Source organism: Nicotiana sylvestris, chromosome 10 (assembly GCF_000393655.2).
Source record: "Nicotiana sylvestris chromosome 10, ASM39365v2, whole genome shotgun sequence".
NCBI classification, from domain to species: Eukaryota; Viridiplantae; Streptophyta; class Magnoliopsida; order Solanales; family Solanaceae; genus Nicotiana; species Nicotiana sylvestris.
In genome coordinates this window covers 150,181,300-150,203,679 of record NC_091066.1, presented here as the reverse complement: position 1 = coordinate 150,203,679, position 22,380 = coordinate 150,181,300, and the positions used below count along the sequence as shown (strand labels likewise).

Here is a 22,380-nt window from a genome sequence, read left to right as displayed (position 1 = left end):
TACAGAATCCGTCATCTTTACTGGTAGAAAATATGTGGACTTTGTCAATCGGTCTACAATAACTTGCTGCTACAAATATGGATGACTGAACATCTGTGCCACCGTTCCGAGCTTTTGAGTTATGTTTCCTCGAAGAAGACTTGCATAGAAGAGTTTTACACGAGAATCAAGGAGGTCAGTCTACCCGAGGGAGTTACGGCATGGACGTCATTCTTTCGAACCCTCACCGCCAGCCAAATACAATGGACACTGGGATGGTTGCCTGTTGATGAGGTCATATATATGCCAACCGCTAGGACCCACTTTCTATTGATGGGACTTAAGAGCATTCAGCCTTACGCGCCCTATCGAGTTTTGAGATAACTCGGAAGATTCCAGATAGTGCCACACGAGGAAGATCTTAGTGCTTAAGCAATTGAGATTAGCCCTGACGGACAATTTCCTGAAGCAAAAGTCCGCCAGATCTGGAATGAATGCCAATGTTTAAAAACAGATACTTGCGTGCAGGATCGGGCCAAAGGTGAAGTAGCACCAGGGTACCTTGTGTGGTACAGAAGAGAACTTGAGCACAAAAGGCCGGCTAAATGACCCCATATCCTGAATTTTGCCGAGTCATCACAGGAGCAATAGGATTGGTTAGCAAAAGAAAAAGGCTATCTGTTTGAAATTAGCCAGCTGAAATGACAAATTGAAGGTCTAAAATTTGAGCACAACGTGCAAGTTGCTACTGATTTGGGAGAAAAGAACAGGTTGGCCCAGGAAAACGAGACGCTTAGGGCCCAAATCCAGCAGATAAGGATAGCCGCTGATAACCAACAAAGGAGCCGGTCGGATGAACGACTGATAAAAGGTTTAAAAATGGAAATTTGTGAGTGCCAGAGTGAGTCGGAGAATTTTGAGAATACCATAACAGGACTCGAGACACACTGGGCAAAAAGAACAGAAGAGCGTAACCGGTACCTGCAGCAGTTGAAAAGGGACCACAAGCAAATCATTGCCAATTTGAAGAGAAAGGTGGCCACTCTTGAGAACAGAGCGTTTGAGCAAGCCCGAACCTTTGAAGCTGAAAATAGATGTTGCTATGATTTACTGGCCCAAATGGAAGTAGAAATTCAGCAGTGGCAAAATCAACATCTCCAGGATTCTCGGGTTTTGAAGGCCCGTAATGATCAAATAGAGTGCCTACTCATAGAAAAGAGGTAAACCAAATATAAGATTAAGACCATTGCCCATGCCATCATTAGGAGGTGTCTACGATGCGAAGATATGACCCGCACTACCTTCTTCTCGGCAGTGATGATTTATGTCAAGCAAACCATGTATGAGATGGAACAACTTGAAAGGGACCTCGCACCTAAGCCCGCGGCGAGGCCGAACGATGCCTCGCAGGTGCCAATTTTTAAGGCTTTAATGTATTTATAGGTCGAGTCTGTATTTTCCGTCTTGGTGTCTTTTGTCTGTCTTTTCGCATCAGGGTGTATCAGTAGTTGTTGAGTTTGTATTTATTTCAAGTCTGCTATTCTCCCTTTTTAAAAAAATGTTAGTTTGTAATAGATTGTTTTAGTAATAAAAAAAATGTTTCTTTATTTTTACACTTGTTTGTCTTGAACTACGTAATGATCTGATTCACGCGGCGTCGTGATACATAGGCAATCCTCATCGGATCCGGTTACGTTTTTTACTTCAAATAAAAAAAAAATATAATAATAAATAAATAAATAAATAAAGGGGAGCATAAAGAGAAGTCGGAATGACGCATGCCATCGATGCAAACATGTAGAAACTCACTTAACTATATAGGTGCATCACACCCCAACATGAGATTACCTGTCTGTTATTTGTTTCAAACTAACCATTTGCTTGCTGCTAAGTCCAGGTTTTTAGAAAGGTGGTTTGGTTTTGTGGAGGTCTGGCCTCACATTCATACTTTACGAGGTCGAAAGGAAGTGTTCAGCTGCCCGTCACTAAGTCGAGAGGAAGTATTCATACTTACTTCACGAGATCAAAGGGAAGTGTAGAGATGTCTTCAGAAATTCCTTTGCCAACAATTCCTGTCTCCGAAGAGAGTTCAATCTCGGCCATCCCAACTTCCGAATCAGCAACTGCTGAAGAAAACAGAGTCTTGCGGCTTCGCATGTTGGAAATGCTGGATGACTGGAACAATGGAAAAGAGCCGCCGAGTGTAATCCCTGGATTCCCCGAGCTGTTCTCTATGACAAGTGGGACTTCCAACGTCCCCATAAGTTATACAACTACCCCATTCGGGTACCCTACCATTTCAACCCACTCCGCTGGATCACCCTCTGATTCTTATCCCCGGATGTCAACGACAGATGTAGCTACAAATATATTCACTACACCGCCCTGTCCAATTGCGGAACAACCCGCTATACACAGGCCTAATTTTGACTCTTCCTCATTCACATTTCAAGCACGATCCTTCTCGCTGGAACCAACTCGGTTTACCACCAGCGCTTACCCTCAGCAGCCTCAATACGAGTTTACACCGGGGCAAGACCAAAATCCCAAAGCTCTTGAACAAGATGAAATGGCAAGAAGAATGAGGAGCCTCGAACAGAGTTTAAAAAATATGCAAGGTTTAAGCGGGCAGAAGAGTGTCTCCTATATTGATCTGTGCATGTTCCCTCACGTGCACCTGCCCGTAGGATTCAAAACACCGAAGTTCGAGAAATATGATGGGCATGGCGATCCCATTGCTCACCTCAAAAAGTATTTCAACCAATTGCGTGGGGCTGGAGGCAAAGAAGAATTGTTGATGGCATACTTCGGAGAAAGCTTGGTGGGCATAGCCTCAGAATGGTATATGGATCAGGACATATCTCGATGACACATTTGGGACGATCTTGCCAGAGATTTCGTAAGGCAGTTTCAGTATAATATTGACATCGCACCAGACAGGAATTCTTTGTCAAACTTGAAGAAGAAACCCTCAGAAAGCTTCAGAGAATACGCTATTAAATGGTGCGAGCAAACATCAAGGGTAAAACCTCCCATGGATGAAATAGAAATGGTCACTACTTTCCTCCAAGCTCAAGAATCAGATTACTTCCAAAACATGATGTCGGCCATGGGGAAACCTTTCGCAGAAGCAATTAAGATCGGAGAAATGGTAGAAAATAGGCTAAAAACGGGTCGAATTCTAAGCCAATCTGCTATCAGAGCTACCTCCCAAGCCATTCAGAGTGGGTCTGGAGGAATAGCAAAGGGAAAGAAAAGGGAAGAAACATTCATGGCAGCGTCGAGTACAAGGAGAAATTATACTCCCGAACCTCTTTTCTCAGAGAGGACCCCGCAACACTATTACACTCACCAATATTTGACCTATACTCCTCAGCCATACTCGGTCATGAATACTCAGTCTTATGTCCGGCCACCGCAACAAGCCAATCGGAGCCAAGCTCCACCTCCCAGAAATCAGCCTCCTTATCGAAACCACTATAATCCACAACTACCCCAAAATAACTTCCGTCCTCAAGAACCACCCAGAAGACAAATTTTCACATCCATTGGTGAACCGTATTCTACCCTATTCCCAAAACTAGTCCAGATGGGTTTTCCTGCAACCAGTCCCTCAGACAAGGCACAATCCAACATCACTTGCTTACAAAGCTGGTGTCAGGTGTGCTTATCATTCGGGAGCAGAAGGGCATGATACCAATGATTGTTGGACTTTAAGAAGGGTGGTAGAGAACTTAATAGAACAGGGAAAGATAGTATTAAGGGACGAAGAGGTCCCAAATGTGACCAACAATCCGTTGCCCTCTCTTAATAATGGGCCGTTGATTGGGATGATCTGTGATGACAAGGAGTTTGATCCTGCCCTGAAAGCTATAATCGCCACTGTCGATGCAGAGAGAAAGCCTAAAGCAGCCCCGAAGGAAGAGAAAGGGGAAATGAAGACTAATACTGTCAAGACTGAGCTCGAAAAGAAGGCTGAGACAAAGACAGAGACGATGTTGCCTTCAAAGAATGAAGTTCACTACATTCCACGAGGTCAATCAGAGAAGTTACAGATTTTTGAAATGAAAAGGGAAATACCGATGTACGTGGCGAAAGGGGCCTATGTGGTTCGGGGGACGATTAAACCGCCTCGGCTGAATGAGCCAGTGGTTATCGGACGCGTACCACAGAAGCTAATGATAGACCCGTCTACGGTACCGTGGAATTATCAACAAACATTGGTTATATACAAAGGCAAAGAAATCACGGGGGAACTTCCAGAAAATACTTCTGTTGGAAAATATTCAGACATTCAAGAAGTGAACAATGCCACACGGAAGCGCTTCCCACCCAAGAAGCCTGTAAGCACTGAAGAGGCAGAGGCTTTCTTCCAAAAGATGAATATGCCTGACTATGAAGTGGTGGATCAGTTGCGCAAATACCCTGAAAAAGTGTCTATGCTATCTTTGCTAATGAAGTCTGCCGAACATCAGAAGATCCTGCTCAAAACCTTGAATGAAGCGTATGTGCCAGCTGAGACTTCAGTTGAATAACTTGAAAGAATGACGAAAAGGTTCTTTGCGGTTAATCAAGTTTCTATTAGCAAGAACGATTTGCCTCCGGAGGGAGCAGCTCACAACAAGGCTTTACATCTGACAGTCAAGTGTGAAGACTACTACGTCAAGCGAGTAATGTTGGATGGGGGTTCGGGTATTGACATTTGCCCGCTCTCCACGCTGCAAAGAATGGAAATTGGGACCGGAAGGATTCACCCCAATAATGTCTGTGTAAGAGCTTTTTATGGCATCAAGAGGGACACCCTCAGGGAAATAGACCCGGTATTGACTATCAGGCCGGTGGAGTTCGAAATAACTTTCCAGGTACTGGATATGGACACATCTAACAATTTTCTCCTTGGAAGGCCTTGGATTCATACTGCAGGGGTTTTACCCTCCACTCTCCACCAAATGGTGAAGTTTGAATATGAAGATCGGGAAATTATGGTCCACGGAGAAGACGAACAATATATTTATCGGGACCCGTCCATCCCATGTCTTGAAGCAAGAGAAGGGAGTGAGCACACAGTTTATCAAGTTTTTGAAGTTGTGCTGGCGGAGCAGTATAAAGAAGGGAGCCTTTGTCCCCAACCTTTCTTGTCCAATGCTTCAATCATGGTTGCTAAAGAAATGATCCGACAGGGATTCAAACCGGGAAAAAGGCTTGGAAAATCGCTGCAAGGAATAACTGAACCTATCACCTTGCCTTTCACTAAGAAACTCTTTGGGATAGGCTTCCAACCTACTCCAAAAGATGAAGATTGGGCAAAGAATAGAAAAAAATGAGGGATGGAAATTGCTTCGACCATTGCCACATTTGTACGAAACTTTCGTCAGACCAAAGTACATTGAAGAAGAAGATGACGAGGCCTTTACGACTGAAGAGATTGAAGAAATATGTGGGGCAATGAGAGAAATGCTTTACGAAGCTCACATGGTTCAGCTGGGAGAAGGCACAAGCACCGCTGAGGTGCTATATATGGGGCCAAATGCTAAGCTTCAAAATTGGGAGGCCACACCGTTCCCAGTTAGGCATGAGTCCGGGTAGACTTGTCCTGCCACCTTTCCTGCATCATGAGTTATCCCAGGGTGTAACTCGGATGTTTTTCTTTAGTTTCCTATTTTAACTTCCTGAATTATAAACCCTGTTATCTTCTCAATTCTAAGGAATAAAATCAGTATTTCATCATTTTTCCTTTATTCTTTCTGATTTTTGCTATTTTTCTTTTTTCTTTTCAGTTATAATAATGCGGCTTTAAATAATATAGCATGCTTGCGGACTTCACGCCCAGATCCAAACGAGCTGTCTAATTGTGAAATAATGAACCAAGAACCAGAATATGACGAAGAAGAGGCTTTTAGGGAAATAAATAGAGAATTGGAACACTTTGAGAATAAACCTAAGCCGAATTTGAATGACATCGAACCGGTTAATTTGGGAACTCCTGAAGAAATCCGAGAAACCAAAATAAGCATTCAGACAGATGAAAAAACGCGAGATGCAATAATTCAGCTCCTCTTGAATTTAAAGATGTGTTTGTTTGGTCATACGATGACATGCCAGGATTAGGTGTTGATCTAGTGGTGCATAAATTGCCAATTTACCCTGATTGCCCTCCAGTTCAACAGAAGCAGAGGAAGTTCAAGACTGATATCAGTGATAAGATCAAAGAAGAAATCACAAAGCAATTGAAAACAGGAGTAATTCGGGTAGTCCAGTATACTACGTGGTTGGCTAATGTAGTTCCTGTACCGAAGAAAGATTGGAAAACTCGGGTGTGCATGGATTATCGAGATTTGAATAGGGAAAGTCCCAAAGACAATTTCCCGTTGCCCAACATCCACATCCTTGTTGATAACTGTGCCAAACATGAGATACAGTCTTTCGTAGATTGTTACGCTGGATATTGTAGACACCGGATTTTTGACCCTCCCCGAGAATTTTCACATTTTGTAGCGTGAATATGTGAAATGGATCTAATATAGCCATTTTAACTATTTTACTTTATTTCGTTACAAAAAGAAAAATACAAAAATATATATATATATATATATATAAATTTTAGTTTATGTATTTCTCATAAACTTGAACAAATACAAAAATTGTACTTTATTTTGGTACTTTATATAAATTCGAAAATTACAAAAAAATATAATTCTATTAATGTTTTGTAGTTATTTTAATTTCTTAAAATGCAAAAAATATTACTTTATATTTTTTACCTTTATATAAAAAAACGAAAATTAAAAAATAGTTTTATTGATATTTTGTAGCTATTTTAAATCTTGAAAAAATATTTAAAAAAAAATATAGTTTTGTTTTAAATATTAGTTTTATTTTTGTAGTTATTTTGCTTACATAGGATTAGTAAGCAACGTCGTGTTCTTATTCTCGGATCCGGGCAAAAGAATAATATTCGGGGTTCAAACTACCCGATTTTAGGCCTAATTTTCGGACCTAGCCCATAATAAACCGAGTCCATGACACATGGGGAACCCCACCACGCGTGGGGGACACAAACCTCGAACCCCACCACGCGTGGGGCTCATTTTTCTTGGCAAAAAGGTATCAAATACCCGGGCAAACACAAGGCACGGGAGGAGGATTTTTGAAATTTTGGACTGGGAAATTTCTTGGAAAAACTGGTGCACTGTTCACCATCTTCTTCAAATAAGACACCAATGAAACCCTACCACCAAGACTCCAAACGACCACCTCCATCGACGCGTCAACCACTGCTCGTCGCCACCACCAAACGACCACCCCGTCTCCTCCCAAACTCCCTCGCGACCACTCCGTCACCTTCCCCGGCACCCCTACTATCGCAGCCAAACCTACTCCAAAACCTTGACTCCCTCGTATCCAAATGACCCCTTCACGCTTCATCTTCCTCGCAGCTTCAACCAGTTCTTTCCGTCGTCGTCACTGCCCGTCGATCACTACCCAAAAACCAACTAGTCCGTCACCTTCTCCATCACCCTCCCATCGCGAAACCTCCACTCCCTCACGTCGGAAACCCCAGCTCTCGACCTCGACGACCATCCAAACTACCAGCCTCCGTCGACCCACTGTCGCAACCAAACAGGCCCGTCACCTTCCCCCAGCACCACGACCAACAGCAACAACCAGCTCCCTCCATCGTCTCACACAGCCCACGACCATCACTTCTCCTCCTAGCTCCATCGTTGCACCCCCCGTCGTCAAACACCACCGCCCTCACGTCCAAGAACCAAAAAAAACCTACCCGTCGCCACTGCCCAAACGACCCCTCCTTCATTGCCACGACTGACCAAAAAAAACACATGCACACGCCAGCTGAAACTTAACCGAAAACATTCGAAAAGTAGCCCAGAAGTTCTGTCCGGGGTGAGGTCGTTGAGGTCGTCTTTAGTTCGCCGAGGTCCGGTACGTCGAGGTCCGGTACATCGAGGTTGGTCGTTGAGGTCGCTGTAGAGGTTTGGTCCATGGCTCTATGCGTTTCTGTTTGTTCAGGTTAGTAAACCTCAATGTATTAGACAAAGAAACGCTATTTTAAATGTTCGAAGATGCAATATAGAAATTGGTATGATAATTTTCTGCTTATGTTTCACCGTATGCATTTTGGTTCATCTTTGTGTTATGTTATTCTTGTTTACTTGATGTCATTTGATTTAGTTGTATTAGGAGTTCTAGGACACAGTTTGACGTTGATTCGTTTTTCCCTTCGTTTTCTTAGTTTATTTGGACAAAATTAGTATTAGTACCTGTTGTTACTACGCCCGAAACACTCATTCGCTTAACTTCTTTTATTAAACTTTTGACAAGTTATGAGATTTTAGTTGTAAAGAAGCGGTAAGTTTTAGTATGGTTAAAGGCGTAAAAATGACATCCTTTTAAAATAAAAATAATAATAATAAAAAAAACGAGACTAGCTTCGCCAAAATAAAAATGTGCAGATTGCGGAGCCCTCACAAAATATATGTATTAAATGCTTAGATTCCGGGACGTGCCGTTTAGCAAAATTCACGGCCCTACCCAATATAATAATGCGCTAGTTGCTTTAGGCGCGCCTTTAATAATGTTATCTCCCTAAACTCGGGTGCACATTTATGTGACCCAAATCCAAATCTCAACGAAATCAAAATGTGTCTCTAATCACGGGTACATTGACTGTGACGTGGTCTGAGATGCATTTCCATGACGTTGCAAATTCATTTTAAAAAAATAAGAATGAGATGAGCCTCGCCAAATAAAAATACAAATTGCGGGGCCCTCAGTAAATATTGGCTTTAAAAATTGTTTAGACGTCGGGATGGACCGTTTAGTAAAATTCCACGGTCCTACCCAAAATAAATACGCTAGTTGCTTTAGGCGTGCCTTTAATAATTTAATTTCCTTAAACTCGGGTGCACATTGATGCGACCCAAATCCAAATCTCAACGAAATCGAAATGTGTCTCTAATCACGGGTACATTGACTGTGACGTGGTATGAGATGCATTTCCATGACGTTGTAAATCCTTTTAATAATGAAGGAGACGAGCCTCGACAAACAAAAAATGTACAAGTCGCGGGGCCCTCTAAATGTATATATATTAAAACACTTAGAATTCGGGACAGGCCGTTTAGCGAATTTTACGGCCTTCCCCAAAATAACAATACGCTAGTTGCGTTAGGCACGTCTTTAATAATTTATCTTCCGTAATTCGGGTGCACATTTATGTGACCCAAATCCAAATCTCAACCAAGTCGAGATATGTCAAACAACCATGGGTGCATTGATGTAACGTGGTTCGAGGTATGTTTCCACGACGTTGCAATTCTTGATAAAAATAACAGTAAATGATAAAAGCGGTTGAAAGATAAAATTTGCACATAAGTTCATATTGTATTTAAAATCAGATAAATAAGCCAAATATAACAGTTGAGCGACCGTGCTAGAACCACGGAACTCGGGAATGCCTAACACCTTCTCCCGGGTTAACAGAATTCCTTATCCGGATTTCTGGTACGCAGACTATAATATAGAGTCATTCTTTTCCTCGATTCGGGATTAAAATTGGTGACTTGGGACACCCTAAATCTCCCAAGTGGCGACTCTGAAATAAATAAACCAATCCTGTTTCGATTGTCCTTTAATTGGAAAAAACTCCCTTGTCCCCTCGCGGGGCAGAAAAAGGAGGTGTGATAGCTCTGGCGACTCTGCTGGGGAGATAAAACCCAGAACCGTTGGTTCAGGGTTAAGAATTCGAGCTTAAAATAATTGTTATTATTTGGCTTCATTTATTATCTGATTTTTACGTGTTTGAGCCTAATGTACTAAGTGCTGCTTTTACTGCTTTGATATTATTTGAACTGTACATATAAACTGTGTCGAAACCCCTCTCTTCTCTCTCTTGAGGAGTGCACGCTGGTCGTGGCTTCTTTCTGTTAGTGTCGTATATCAAAATAGAACGAGGATTCGGTGGAGTTGCAAAATCGGATGGCCTTTTGGTTACCGGTACACAGCTCCCATCCTCGGCTCGAGTTGTCCGCTCGGGTAAGCCAGGTCTAGAACAAATACCCAGGTTATGAACTTAGTATAACAAAGCCACATGCCGGATCCCTAGTAGGAACGTTTATTTGCATCATGTGCATTTGACTTAGGGGACTCAACACAGGGGTTGGGTCCGTCTAGGACAAACAACCTGAAAATAATAGACCATCTTTGGCATCCTATGTGCTACATGTTGTATTTATTCAAGGGTGAATGGGTCATTTGGCGGACCAATGATATTTGCGGACAAATGACACTCCTTATCATGCTGATCACGTTAAATAAGAAAGTTGCACGATTTGTTTAAGCATGCTATTATGATAATTAAGAACATGGGGAACATTGTGGAATTCAATAAGCCTTGGTATTCCATATGTCCCCCATGCTTCATTTTAGGGAAAAGCACATGGGGAACATTTGTGGAATCCAAGAATTCTTGGAATTCACTATGTCCCCCATGCTTCATTTTTGGGAAAAAGCACATGGGGAACATTTGTGGAATCCAAGAAGTCTTGGAATTCACTATGTCCCCATGCTTCATTTTTGGGAAAAATCACATGGGGAACATTTGCGGAATCCAAGAAGTCTTGGAATTCCCTATGTCCCCCATGCCACATTTTTGAAAAATTAATAAATATAAAAAAAATATACATATATTAAAAAAAAGCATGGAAATTCAAAAGATTTTGTAATGAAAATTCAAAAAGATTTTTTGTATGTTGTCATCATTTTTCACAAATTAGAAAATAGTTAAAAGATGAGAAAATAACAGTGTAGAGATCTAACTATTTATTTTTAAAAAAAACAAATGTCCAAGTAAGTGGTGAAACTCTGCCGAAATTTTGAGAAAAAAAAATATGTCTTAGTAGTTTGTTTTATTAAAGCAAAGGAAAAGCAGAAAAAACCATCATTGTTTTGCCTTGTTTTTTCTTAAAAAAAAATAAAAATTTAATAGAAAAGAAAATAGTTGGTCTTGCCATAAAAATGAAAAAAAGAGTCTTGTTTTTAAAATATGTTTTATTTATTTGTTTATGAAAATGACAAAATTAAAATAATCCCAAAATATTTTTTCCATTATTGACTTCTTTAGAAAGTCTTTCTAATTGTTTTTTTAAATAATATAATATAAAAAAAAAACAAATCCGAAAATATTTTGATTCTTTTTTCAAAATTGAAAAGAGAATTCAAAATTCAAAAAAATATATTTTGAGAAGCATTTCTTTTATTAAAAGTAAAATTCCGAAAATATATTTTCTTCTTCTTCTTTAGAATAAAAAAAAAGAGCAAATTAAAATTCAAAAAATATATCTTAGAAGTGTTTCTTTTAAAAAGAAAATCAATTAAAAAAAATGCTTCCTTTCTTCTATTAAAGTAGTTCTTTTGCCCGAACTACGCGGGTTTGATTCTCACCGGATGTGAGATACGTAGGCAACCCTCATCGGGTCCAACCCCACCTTTTGCTAAAAAGGGCCAAAAACAAACAAATAAAAAATGTCGGGTGACGCTGTTTTATCAAGACATAGCTGAATGTTCCCGAAAGGGACGCCGGAAGGCTGACTTTGCATAAACAGCCACCTTTGGGTCATATTTAAGACTTGGTCCAGTTGACCCACACAGCCTTAAAAATCTTCGTCCCCGAGACGTTGAAAGGCCGTGTTTGCAATATTGAGTTTTCTAAATTTGAAAAACGATAAAAAGAGTCATGAATAAATCAGGTGATGTTGTTTGTCATAAATAGCCGAATGTTCCCGAAAGGGACGCCGGAAGGCTGACTTTGCATAAACAGCCACCTTTTGGGGTCATGTTTAGGAGTTTGGTCCAGTTGACCCGCACAACCTTAAAAATCTTCGTCCCTGAGGCGCTGAAGGGCCGTGTTTGCAGCACCAGGTTTTATTATAATTTGAAAAGAAAAAATACCGTTTGAATTTTGTCATAATAAGTCGAGCCAGCTTCGGCCGCGTCTTAAACCGTTCTTGCCGAAATAGCCTTAGAGTATCTTTCAGTTGTCGAAAGGTTATTTTCGTAAAAGAACGGACAAGTTTGTAAAGTGTCATAAAATAATCCTCTCCGACCTCAAAATTCATTTGAGATTTGGAAGGGGCCACATTTGCAAAAATAGTCGTTTGAGGTTATAAATCGTTTGACTAGAATATGTGGGTTGCTTGAGTTTCAAGTTTGTAGGTCATCTTCAAACCTTTGAAACTCAGTTTGTTCTAATATGAAAATTGAAAAATGTTTACTATTGTTTATCTTTTATTGGTCCGAACTACGCAAGGTCTGATTTATGCGGGGTCATGATACGTAGGCAATCTCCATAAGATTCGACCACAACAAAAAAAAAGCAAAAAAGAGAGAATGAAAAAGAGAAAAAAAAACGAAATGAAAAAATGAAAAAATAGAAAAAAAGAAAAAAAAAACATCAAAAAAAAGAGAAAAGAAAAAAGATTCTGTCAATAATGAGGACCGACTAAGTCCATTCTAACCTGTTTTGTTTTGAAGCATAAACTTAAGGTGGATGGTTTGTGGTAATCCGGACAATGACGCCCAGAATCCTTTGCTTGCACCCCATGATATACAGTCTGCGAGGATCAGGCCTGATAACAGAAGCACTTGAATCCTATTGGAAACTTGTTGACGGAGGTTGCTGATATTGAAGCTGGCAATGGTCTTGACAATACCGATGCAGTGCTCAGTGGCTAAGATGCCAGTTTTGATAAAGTGGGAGGACGCTCCGTTCCTTGGTTAACAAGAAAGAAGCAGTTGGTGGCTTATTTTGTTGTCATTTCTGTTTGTTCGGATTATTAGGATTGTAATTCAGATTTTGTTTTGTGTCAATATCTTTCCGCTTATCTTTCCGTTTTGTCATAGCGGTTTGTTTAAATTTGTCCAGGTTATTTTAAGATTTCATTCTGGTTTGTTTGTTTGTTTTGTTATTCAAACCATTTTCACCGGTAGTCTAATGCAAATCCGGTCTTTTATTAATTCCAGTCCTCTTTTTGTTTAGTCCTTTTATCATTTTGTTCAATGCTGATTCTAGGGACATGACATGCGCACACAGTTTGGGCCTAATCTTTAAAGTTAATCATAAAACCCCGAAAAGGTGATCGGAACGTTTAAAGGAAATAAGAACGGTTTGAGATTATTCGGAGCTCGAGTCACGTGGAACTAGGGCAAGTTAAATACAAAGAAAAACCGTTAAAAGCAAGATTCGCCAAATTGGCATGAGGGTCGTTCATGATAATGAGAGTGTCGCCCAACGGTGCTTTAAAAAGTGACAAATGAACAAACAGAGGTTGAATATATTTGTCAAGTCCAACACCATCAGAAGTGGCTACAAATTTAAATTGTGTTGTTTGCACTTGGCATGTTTGAAGACTGGGATGACGAAGGCATTTTGTTCTGCTACCTAAACACTTTATCCTTCGTTACCCCTTTTGAGCCTTATTTATTTTCTTTCATACCCCTCGTTCGGAATCAGTAGCAATGACTAGAAGACACGAACATGGAAGATAAAAAAGAGAATAGACAAACAACAACAGAAAAAAAAAACAAGAAGAAAAAAAAAGCAAAAGAAAAAGAAAAGAAAGATAAGGAATGAGTGAAAAGAAAGTCACAAGAAAAAAGAGGAATTGGGAACTACGTTTGACCTGATTCCTCAAAGAGGATACGTAGGCGCTTCACGGCTCGGTCATAGTTTTGGAAAATGAAAAAAAATCAATCAATTAAGATATCCCCAAGCAATAAACTGGGGCAGAGGTTGCGTTTGTTGTAAATAATCTAGTTCCGAAGGTTGTAATTTTTAACCCAGAATTTATTTTGAATTTTTGAGCCTTTTATACCCTTTCTTTCTAACCCTATCCAAAACCCACATTACGGTCCAAAGAAAGACCTCCTGATCAGTCTTCAAAAGATGCCAAGTCAGACAAATGAAGAGTCTTACCGGCGAACATAACATTCTGTTTCATAGCAGAAAGGACTCTAATCTCCAACAGAGAGAGTCATACCGGCAACACTCCAAATCCCCAGCTGGAAAGTGATACAAATGAGAGAGTCTTATCGGTGAAAACCTTCACGGGCACCATAAGGCGATGAAAGCTGAGAGAAGAACAAAAAATGAGAGAGACTTGATAGTGAAAACCCTTCGGGCACTACAAGTCGAATAAGTTTGAGAATCAGATGGGGAATTGCCAATTGAAGATCTTGAAAGATGATTGACGGCGGAGGATAGCCCACATATGCATGTCATGACCATTAGAGTCGGTATCTGCGTTTGATAGGTTTTTATTTATAGTTTCTTTTGTTAAAAGGTCATCTTTTTCCTTTTGTCCTTTTATTCTGTTCCTTTTTATCTTTTTTCCTTTCATAGAAAAATCCCCAATAGAGTCTGTTTGGTCAGAACAAGTGTGAATTGACTTCAAAATAGGCCATCAGCTTTTCAAAATGAGATCTGACTAGTACATCCAAGTGGTACAGTCATCAGGGAACAAACGCGAGGCCAGTGTCAAAAAGATATCCCCAGCAAAAGGGAATTGACAGAAGGATTGACAAGTGTCAAGAGGGATACCATTGCCTTTATCAAAAGTTATAAACCTAAAGTCCAAGGCCCATGAACAAAGCAAGGAAAGTAGTGAGCATGATTTGGCGAAATCCACACTAGACTAAAAGGTCGGGGAAATGCCAGTTTCCAAGCTATGCCACAAAAGAAGAGGGGACCCAGCAGAAAGGGATTATCCCCAGCAAATAATGTCATCCCCAACAAGTTGTGGAACGCCGAGCAAGGAGGGAGAAAGGGAAAACCAACCACCGTGTTTTAAACTAATAGGTAAATGAAGTGGCATTGATGACAGAAATGCATGCCACAAGGGATTGTCAAACTGGGGCAGAAAATTTTCTTTTCATTTAGAAAATTTTCTGAAAGTCAGATACCCATTCGGGGAAGTATGAGATAACGTCTCAAGGGAAATGGTCTTAGAACCAGTGTTGCCCCCAACATAATAAGTTTCAAAGGGAGGAAGTTGTCCCCCAACAAATGGAGGAAACTTGAGCTCAGTGAAGCACCAGTTCTGAAGAAATCAGGATCCCCCAGCAGTATTATCCACGACAGCGTTATCCCCAACTGATAACATTTTACCCCCAACAGGTGAGTAAATAATTCCCCAACAGTGTTATCCCTAGTAGTTGGTCTTCAAAGGAAGAAGTTAATAATAATAATAATAATAAAAAAGAGAATAATAATAAGACATAATATATATATATATATATATATATATATATGGGGAAGGTAGAAAGGGAAATCCATCCCAATCCCCAGCAAGTATTCGAGGTAAGACATTTTCAAGTCTTAAGGATATTTCGGGTTCATCCGCCCGCAAAATAGGATATGTCGGGTTCATCCGCCCGCAGAATAGGATATGTCGGGTCCTTCCGCCCTTGAATAGGATATGTCGGGTTCATCCGCCCGCAAAATAGGATATTTCGGGTTCATCCGCCCTCGAATAGGATATGACGGGTTCATCCGCCCTCGAATAGGATATGACGGGTTCATCCGCCCTCAAATAGGATATTTCGGGTTCATCCGCCCGCAAAATAGGATATGTCGGGTTCATCCGCCCTCAAATAGGATATGACGGGTTCATCCGCCCTCGAATAGGATATTTCGGGTTCATCCGCCCGTAAAATAGGATATTTCGGGTTCATCTGCCCGCAAAATAGGATATGTCGGGTTCATCCGCCCTCGAATAGGATAGTCGGGTTCATCCGCCAGCAAAATAGAATATGTCGGGTTCATCCGCCCGCAAACAGGATATGTCGGGTTCATCCGCCCGCAAAATAGGATATGTCGGGTTCATCCGCCCTCGAATAGGATATGACGGGTTCATCCGCCCTCGAATAGGATATTTCGGGTTCATCCGCCCGCAAAATAGGATATGTCGGGTTCATCCGCCCTCAAATAGGATATGTCGGGTTCATCCGCCCGCAAAATAGGATATGTTGGGTTCATCCGCCCTCGAATAGGATAGTCGGGTTCATCCGCCAGCAAAATAGGATATGTCGGGTTCATCCGCCCGCAAACAGGATATGTCGGGTTCATCCGCCCGCAAAATAGGATATGTCGGGTTCATCCGCCCTCGAATAGGATATGACGGGTTCATCCGCCCTCGAATAGGATGTGACGGGTTCATTCGCCCTCGAATAGGATATTTCGGGTTCATCCGCCCGCAAAATAGGATATGTCGGGTTCATCCGCCCTCAAATAGGATATGTCGGGTTCATCCGCCCTCGAATAGGATATGACGGGTTCATTCACCCTCAAATAGGATATTTCGGGTTCATCCGCCCGCAAAATAGGATATGTCGGGTTCATCCGCCCTCAAATAGGATATGTCGGGTCCATCCGCCCTCGAATAGGATATGTCGGGTCCATCCGCCCTCGAATAGGATATGTCGGGTCCATCCGCCCTGGAATAGGATATGTCGGGTTCATCCGTCCGCAAACAGGATATTTCGGGTTCATCCGCCCGCAAAATGGGATATGTCGGGTTCATCCGCCCGCAAACAGGATAGTCCGGGTTCATTCGCCCTCAAATAGGATATGTCGGGTTCATCCGCCCTCAAATAGGATTTTATTTTCAAAGTTGTTGAAGACAGGCGCCCACTTGTATAACAAGGGAATACATTTCATGTCTTTTACCACTAGGCGCCACAAGGGAATATTTTTCATGTCTTTACCAATAGGCGCCCACCTGTATAACAAGGGAATACATTTCATGCCAGGCGCCCACCTGAATAACGAAAGGAATACTTTTCTTGTCTGTCCATTGCATATATTAGGCGCCCACCTGTATAATAAGGAAATACATTCCACGCCTTTACCCATAGGAGACGCATTTCCTCCTAAGTTCATTTTGCCCATAGGAGAGGCATTTCCTCCTTAGTTTACTTTTACCCATAGGCGACGCATTTCCTCGTAAAATTAGTTTTACCCATAGGAGAGGCATTTCCTCTAAGTTGTTGTTGGAATTGGGAGCCCACCCATATAATAGAGGCATACTTTTCAATCAATATACTTTAAGTTCTAGGTCGCCCACCAGTATAATGCGGGAATACATTTAAGTTCTAGGTCGCCCACCAGTATAATGCGGGAATACATTTAAGTTCTAGGTCGCCCACCAGTATAATGCGGGAATACATTTAAGTTCTAGGTCGCCCACCAGTATAATGCGGGAATACATTTAAGTTCTAGGTCGCCCTCCAGTATAATGCGGGAATACATTTAAGTTCTAGGTCGCCCACCAGTATAATGCGGGAATACATTTAAGTTCTAGGTCGCCCACCAGTAAAATGCGGGAATACATTTAAGTTCTAGGTCGCCCACCAGTAAAATGCGGGAATACATTTAAGTTCTAGGTCGCCCACCAGTATAATGCGGGAATACATTTAAGTTCTAGGTCGCCCACCAGTAAAATGCGGGAATACATTTAAGTTCTAGGTCGCCCACCAGTATAATGCGGGAATACATTTAAGTTCTAGGTCGCCCACCAGTAAAATGCGGGAATACTTTTAAGTTCTAGGTCGCCCACCAGTATAATGCGGGAATACATTTAAGTTCTAGGTCGCCCACCAGTATAATGCGGGAATACATTTAAGTTCTAGGTCGCCCACCAGTAAAATGCGGGAATACATTTAAGTTCTAGGTCGCCCACCAGTATAATGCGGGAATACATTTAAGTTCTAGGTCGCCCACCAGTATAATGCGGGAATACATTTAAGTTCTAGGTCGCCCACCAGTATAATGCGGGAATACTTTTAAGTTCTAGGTCGCCCACCAGTATAATGCGGGAATACATTTAAGTTCTAGGTCGCCCACCAGTAAAATGCGGGAATACATTTAAGTTCTAGGTCGCCCACCAGTAAAATGCGGGAATACATTTAAGTTCTAGGTCGCCCACCAGTATAATGCGGGAATACATTTAAGTTCTAGGTCGCCCACCAGTAAAATGCGGGAATACATTTAAGTTCTAGGTCGCCCACCAGTATAATGCGGGAATACATTTAAGTTCTAGGTCGCCCACCAGTATAATGCGGGAATACATTTAAGTTCTAGGTCGCCCACCAGTATAATGCGGGAATACATTTAAGTTCTAGGTCGCCCACCAGTAAAATGCGGGAATACTTTTAAGTTCTAGGTCGCCCACCAGTATAATGCGGGAATACATTTAAGTTCTAGGTCGCCCACCAGTATAATGCGGGAATACATTTAAGTTCTAGGTCGCCCACCAGTATAATGCGGGTATACATTTAAGTTCTAGGTCGCCCACCAGTATAATGCGGGAATACATTTAAGTTCTAGGTCGCCCACCAGTATAATGCGGGAATACTTTTAAGTTCTAGGTCGCCCACCAGTATAATGCGGGAATACATTTAAGTTCTAGGTCGCCCACCAGTAAAATGCGGGAATACATTTAAGTTCTAGGTCGCCCACCAGTATAATGCGGGAATACATTTAAGTTCTAGGTCGCCCACCAGTATAATGCGGGAATACTTTTAAGTTCTAGGTCACCCACCAGTATAATGCAGGAATACTTTTAAGTTCTAGGTCGCCCACCAGTATAATGCGAGAATACATTTAAGTTCTAGATCGCCCACCAGTATAATGCGGGAATACATTTAAGTTCTAGGTCGCCCACCAGTATAATGCGAGAATACATTTAAGTTCTAGGTCGCCCACCAGTAAAATGCGGGAATACTTTTAAGTTCTAGGTCGCCCACCAGTATAATGCGGGAATACATTTAAGTTCTAGGTCGCCCACCAGTATAATGCGGGAATACATTTAAGTTCTAGGTCGCCCACCAGTAAAATGCGGGAATACATTTAAGTTCTAGGTCGCCCACCAGTATAATGCGGGAATACATTTAAGTTCTAGGTCGCCCACCAGTATAATGCGGGAATACATTTAAGTTCTAGGTCGCCCACCAGTATAATGCGGGAATACATTTAAGTTCTAGGTCGCCCACCAGTATAATGCGGGAATACATTTAAGTTCTAGGTCGCCCACCAGTATAATGCGGGAATACATTTAAGTTCTAGGTCGCCCACCAGTATAATGCGGGAATACATTTAAGTTCTAGGTCGCCCACCAGTAAAATGCGGGAATACATTTAAGTTCTAGGTCGCCCACCAGTATAATGCGGGAATACATTTAAGTTCTAGGTCGCCCACCAGTATAATGCGGGAATACATTTAAGTTCTAGGTCGCCCACCAGTATAATGCGGGAATACATTTAAGTTCTAGGTCGCACACCAGTATAATGCGGGAATACATTTAAGTTCTAGGTCGCCCACCAGTATAATGCGGGAATACATTTAAGTTCTAGGTCGCCCACCAGTATAATGCGGGAATACATTTAAGTTCTAGGTCGCCCACCAGTAAAATGCGGGAATACATTTAAGTTCTAGGTCGCCCACCAGTATAATGCGGGAATACATTTCAGTTCTAGGTCGCCCACCAGTATAATGCGGGAATACTTTTAAGTTCTAGGTCGCCCACCAATAAAATGCGGGAATACTCTAAGTTCCAGGTCGCCACCAGTAAAATGCGGGAATACATTTCAGCTCTAGGTCGCCCACCAGTATAATGCGGGAATACATTTAAGTTCTAGGTCGCCCACCAGTATAATGCGGGAATACATTTAAGTTCTAGGTCACCCACCAGTAAAATGCGGGAATACTTTTAAGTTCTAGGTCGCCCACCAGTATAATGCGGGAATACATTTAAGTTCTAGGTCGCCCACCAGTATAATGCGGGAATACATTTAAGTTCTAGGTCGCCCACCAGTATAATGCGGGAATACATTTAAGTTCTAGGTCGCCCACCAGTATAATGCGGGAATACATTTAAGTTCTAGGTCGCCCACCAGTATAATGCGGGAATACATTTAAGTTCTAGGTCGCCCACCAGTATAATGCGGGAATACATTTAAGTTCTAGGTCGCCCACCAGTATAATGCGGGAATACATTTTAGCTCTAGGTCGCCCACCAGTATAATGCGGGAATACATTTAAGTTCTAGGTCACCCACCAGTATAATGCGGGAATACATTTCAGCTCTAGGTCGCCCACCAATATAATGCGGGAATACTTTTAAGTTCTAGGTCGTCCACCAATAAAATGCGGGAATACTCTAAGTTCTAGGTCGCCACCAGTAAAATGCGGGAATACATTTCAGCTCTAGGTCGCCCACCAGTATAATGCGGGAATACATTTTGTCTGTTCATTCCATATTCTAGGTCGCCCATAAGTATTGTGAGCACGTGATTTTTGCCTTATGAAAACTACTCCAAAATAAAATCCAAAAATAAAATAAATTTTCTTTTACTGTGCAATTTTTGAATTTGTGTGATGCTAAATACTTGTGTTATATCCGTAGGTGTTTACGTTGTCATAATAAAATGAAAAATAAAAATAAAATACATGTTGCATGCATATAAAATTTAATTATGCATTTAATAATTGATTCAAAAAAATAAAATCACAAAAAATATATGTCTATTCTAATATTTCACTGGGTGATTAATGTTTTGACTATGTGTTAAATAATTGTTATAAAGTAATTAATATTTTTTTGTAAGGTTAAAAATTGTTTTATAATTTTTATTAGGATTTTTTTTATAATTAAAAATAAAATTAGAAAATATATATAAATTGTGAAAGGAAATTCGGACCTGGATTAAAATCCAGGCCCAAATCAAGTTACCCCCCCCCCACAGCCCAATCCAAACAGCCCAGGTCCGGTCCAGTCCAAAGGAGTCAAAACGACAGCGTTTGGTAGTAGTTCATCATGGACCGTTGGATCAAATCCAATCAACGGATGAGATCTCATCACCCTAACCCACAATCCTTACCCGATCCAACACCCGGTTCAACCCGTCCCCCAAACTTAAGCCAAACGACGTCGTTTGGTTAAGTGAGTAAATCCTGGCCTTTCATTTTGATTGATCGGACGGACAATATCAATCCACCATTCCCCTATATAAACCCATAATCCTTACCCCGACCCCCTAACTAAACACCCCCCCTCCTCTCCTGTTCATCGTCTTCCCAAACAGACCCCTAACCCTAGCCGCCCCTATTCCCCTTCGCCTGAAACCCGGCGGCATCAACGCCGCCGGTCACCAACTTAACACCCCAGAACCCTCTGAACACCCTCTATTCGAATATGTTAACCTCTTGGCTCGAATCTTCCTGAAGGTTCTCGAATCTTCATTTGAAGATTCGAGCCAAACTCGGATCTAAACCTAACAGCCCCAAATCGACACCATAGCTTCCCCTAGCCACCCTAAGTATGGATCTGTTGTTTGTTTGGCTCGAATCACTTCAGAGTTTCTCGAATCTTCTTTTGAAGATTCGAGCCAAACAAGAACTTACCCAGATCTGTTTTAAAATGACACCGAATGACCCCTAGGCTACCCTCACCCTTGTGTCATGTTTGGTTCTCCTCGAATCTGACCAGAAATGGTTAAGTCCCAAATAGAACTTTCAAAACCCCTAAAAAATTTCCGATCTTGGAATTTTTCCGATTCGAGTAAAGGATTGAGGTCTAAGAGACTTTAATCGAGGTATTCTCAACTGAGAATACTTCGAATAAAGTCTTTTCAGCCTCAAAAAAATGTCCGAATCCAAGTTGAGTCTGTGTCTGAATAAATTTGAAGATTCAGAGGTATTTTTCTATTTCTTTTGTGTATTCTACGTGTATTGTTGTCTGTATTAATAGCTTGTTAATTTTTTATATTTTTGTTTTGATTAATTCTGTCATTTCTGTCTCCTACCTATCTACTTGATCCGAATGTGAATTATTTCTGTTGGTTGTGATTAATTACAATGTGTGTAATCGACTCGATTAAGTTCGTCGATTAGTTGTATTGTGAATCTTGCTTCTAAAAATGTTGAATGAAACAGCCTGTCTTGAATAGATTATTTTACTATAACCACTTAATTAGTTATTGTTAATCAGTTAGTTCTTGTTTAATAAACCAGTAAATTCAAATGTATGATGTGTATGTATTGTTTTCTGAACAGGGCATTGTCAGTATATTGACCATGACCCTGTGTGTGTTTGATCTTGGTTCAATGTTAAGTCCAGTCTGAATTGTTATGATAATTTCAGTAATATGTTGTTATGATGTTAGTTCTGAATTCAGTGTAATATTGCTGTAATGTCAAGTTTGAATTCAAGTTTACAAAAGTTGGTCAAATACAATTGTGTTAGGAGGTTAATAGGATTGGTTATAGCTGTAAATCAGAAAGATAATTAAGTTTATACAGATTTTAGAATCTGTTTTGCAGTAGGT

At 41.0% G+C, this 22,380-nt stretch overlaps 1 protein-coding gene across 1 annotated transcript; it reads left to right on the top strand.

Annotated features, from left to right (window-relative positions):
• The first annotated feature begins 858 nt into the window (after positions 1-858).
• LOC138880110 (uncharacterized) lies at positions 859-4,514 on the top strand. The gene is made up of 3 exons (XM_070159771.1): positions 859-1,199; positions 2,872-3,537; positions 3,641-4,514. The coding sequence occupies exons 1-3, from the start codon at positions 859-861 to the stop codon at positions 4,512-4,514; spliced, it is 1,881 nt and encodes a 626-aa protein (XP_070015872.1).
• Positions 4,515-22,380: the final 17,866 nt, after the last annotated feature.

What these genes read in the sequence shown, in the direction of transcription:
- LOC138880110 (XM_070159771.1), top strand. Translation starts at nt 859, where the DNA reads ATGGAAATTTGTGAGTGCCAGAGTGAGTCGGAGAATTTTGAGAATACC. An exon ending in TGCCTACTCATAGAAAAGAG is followed by an intron (nt 1,200 to 2,871) that starts GTAAACCAAATA and finishes CGATCTTGCCAG; the next exon opens with AGATTTCGTAAGGCAGTTTC. An exon ending in TTCACATCCATTGGTGAACC is followed by an intron (nt 3,538 to 3,640) that starts GTATTCTACCCT and finishes AGCTGGTGTCAG; the next exon opens with GTGTGCTTATCATTCGGGAG.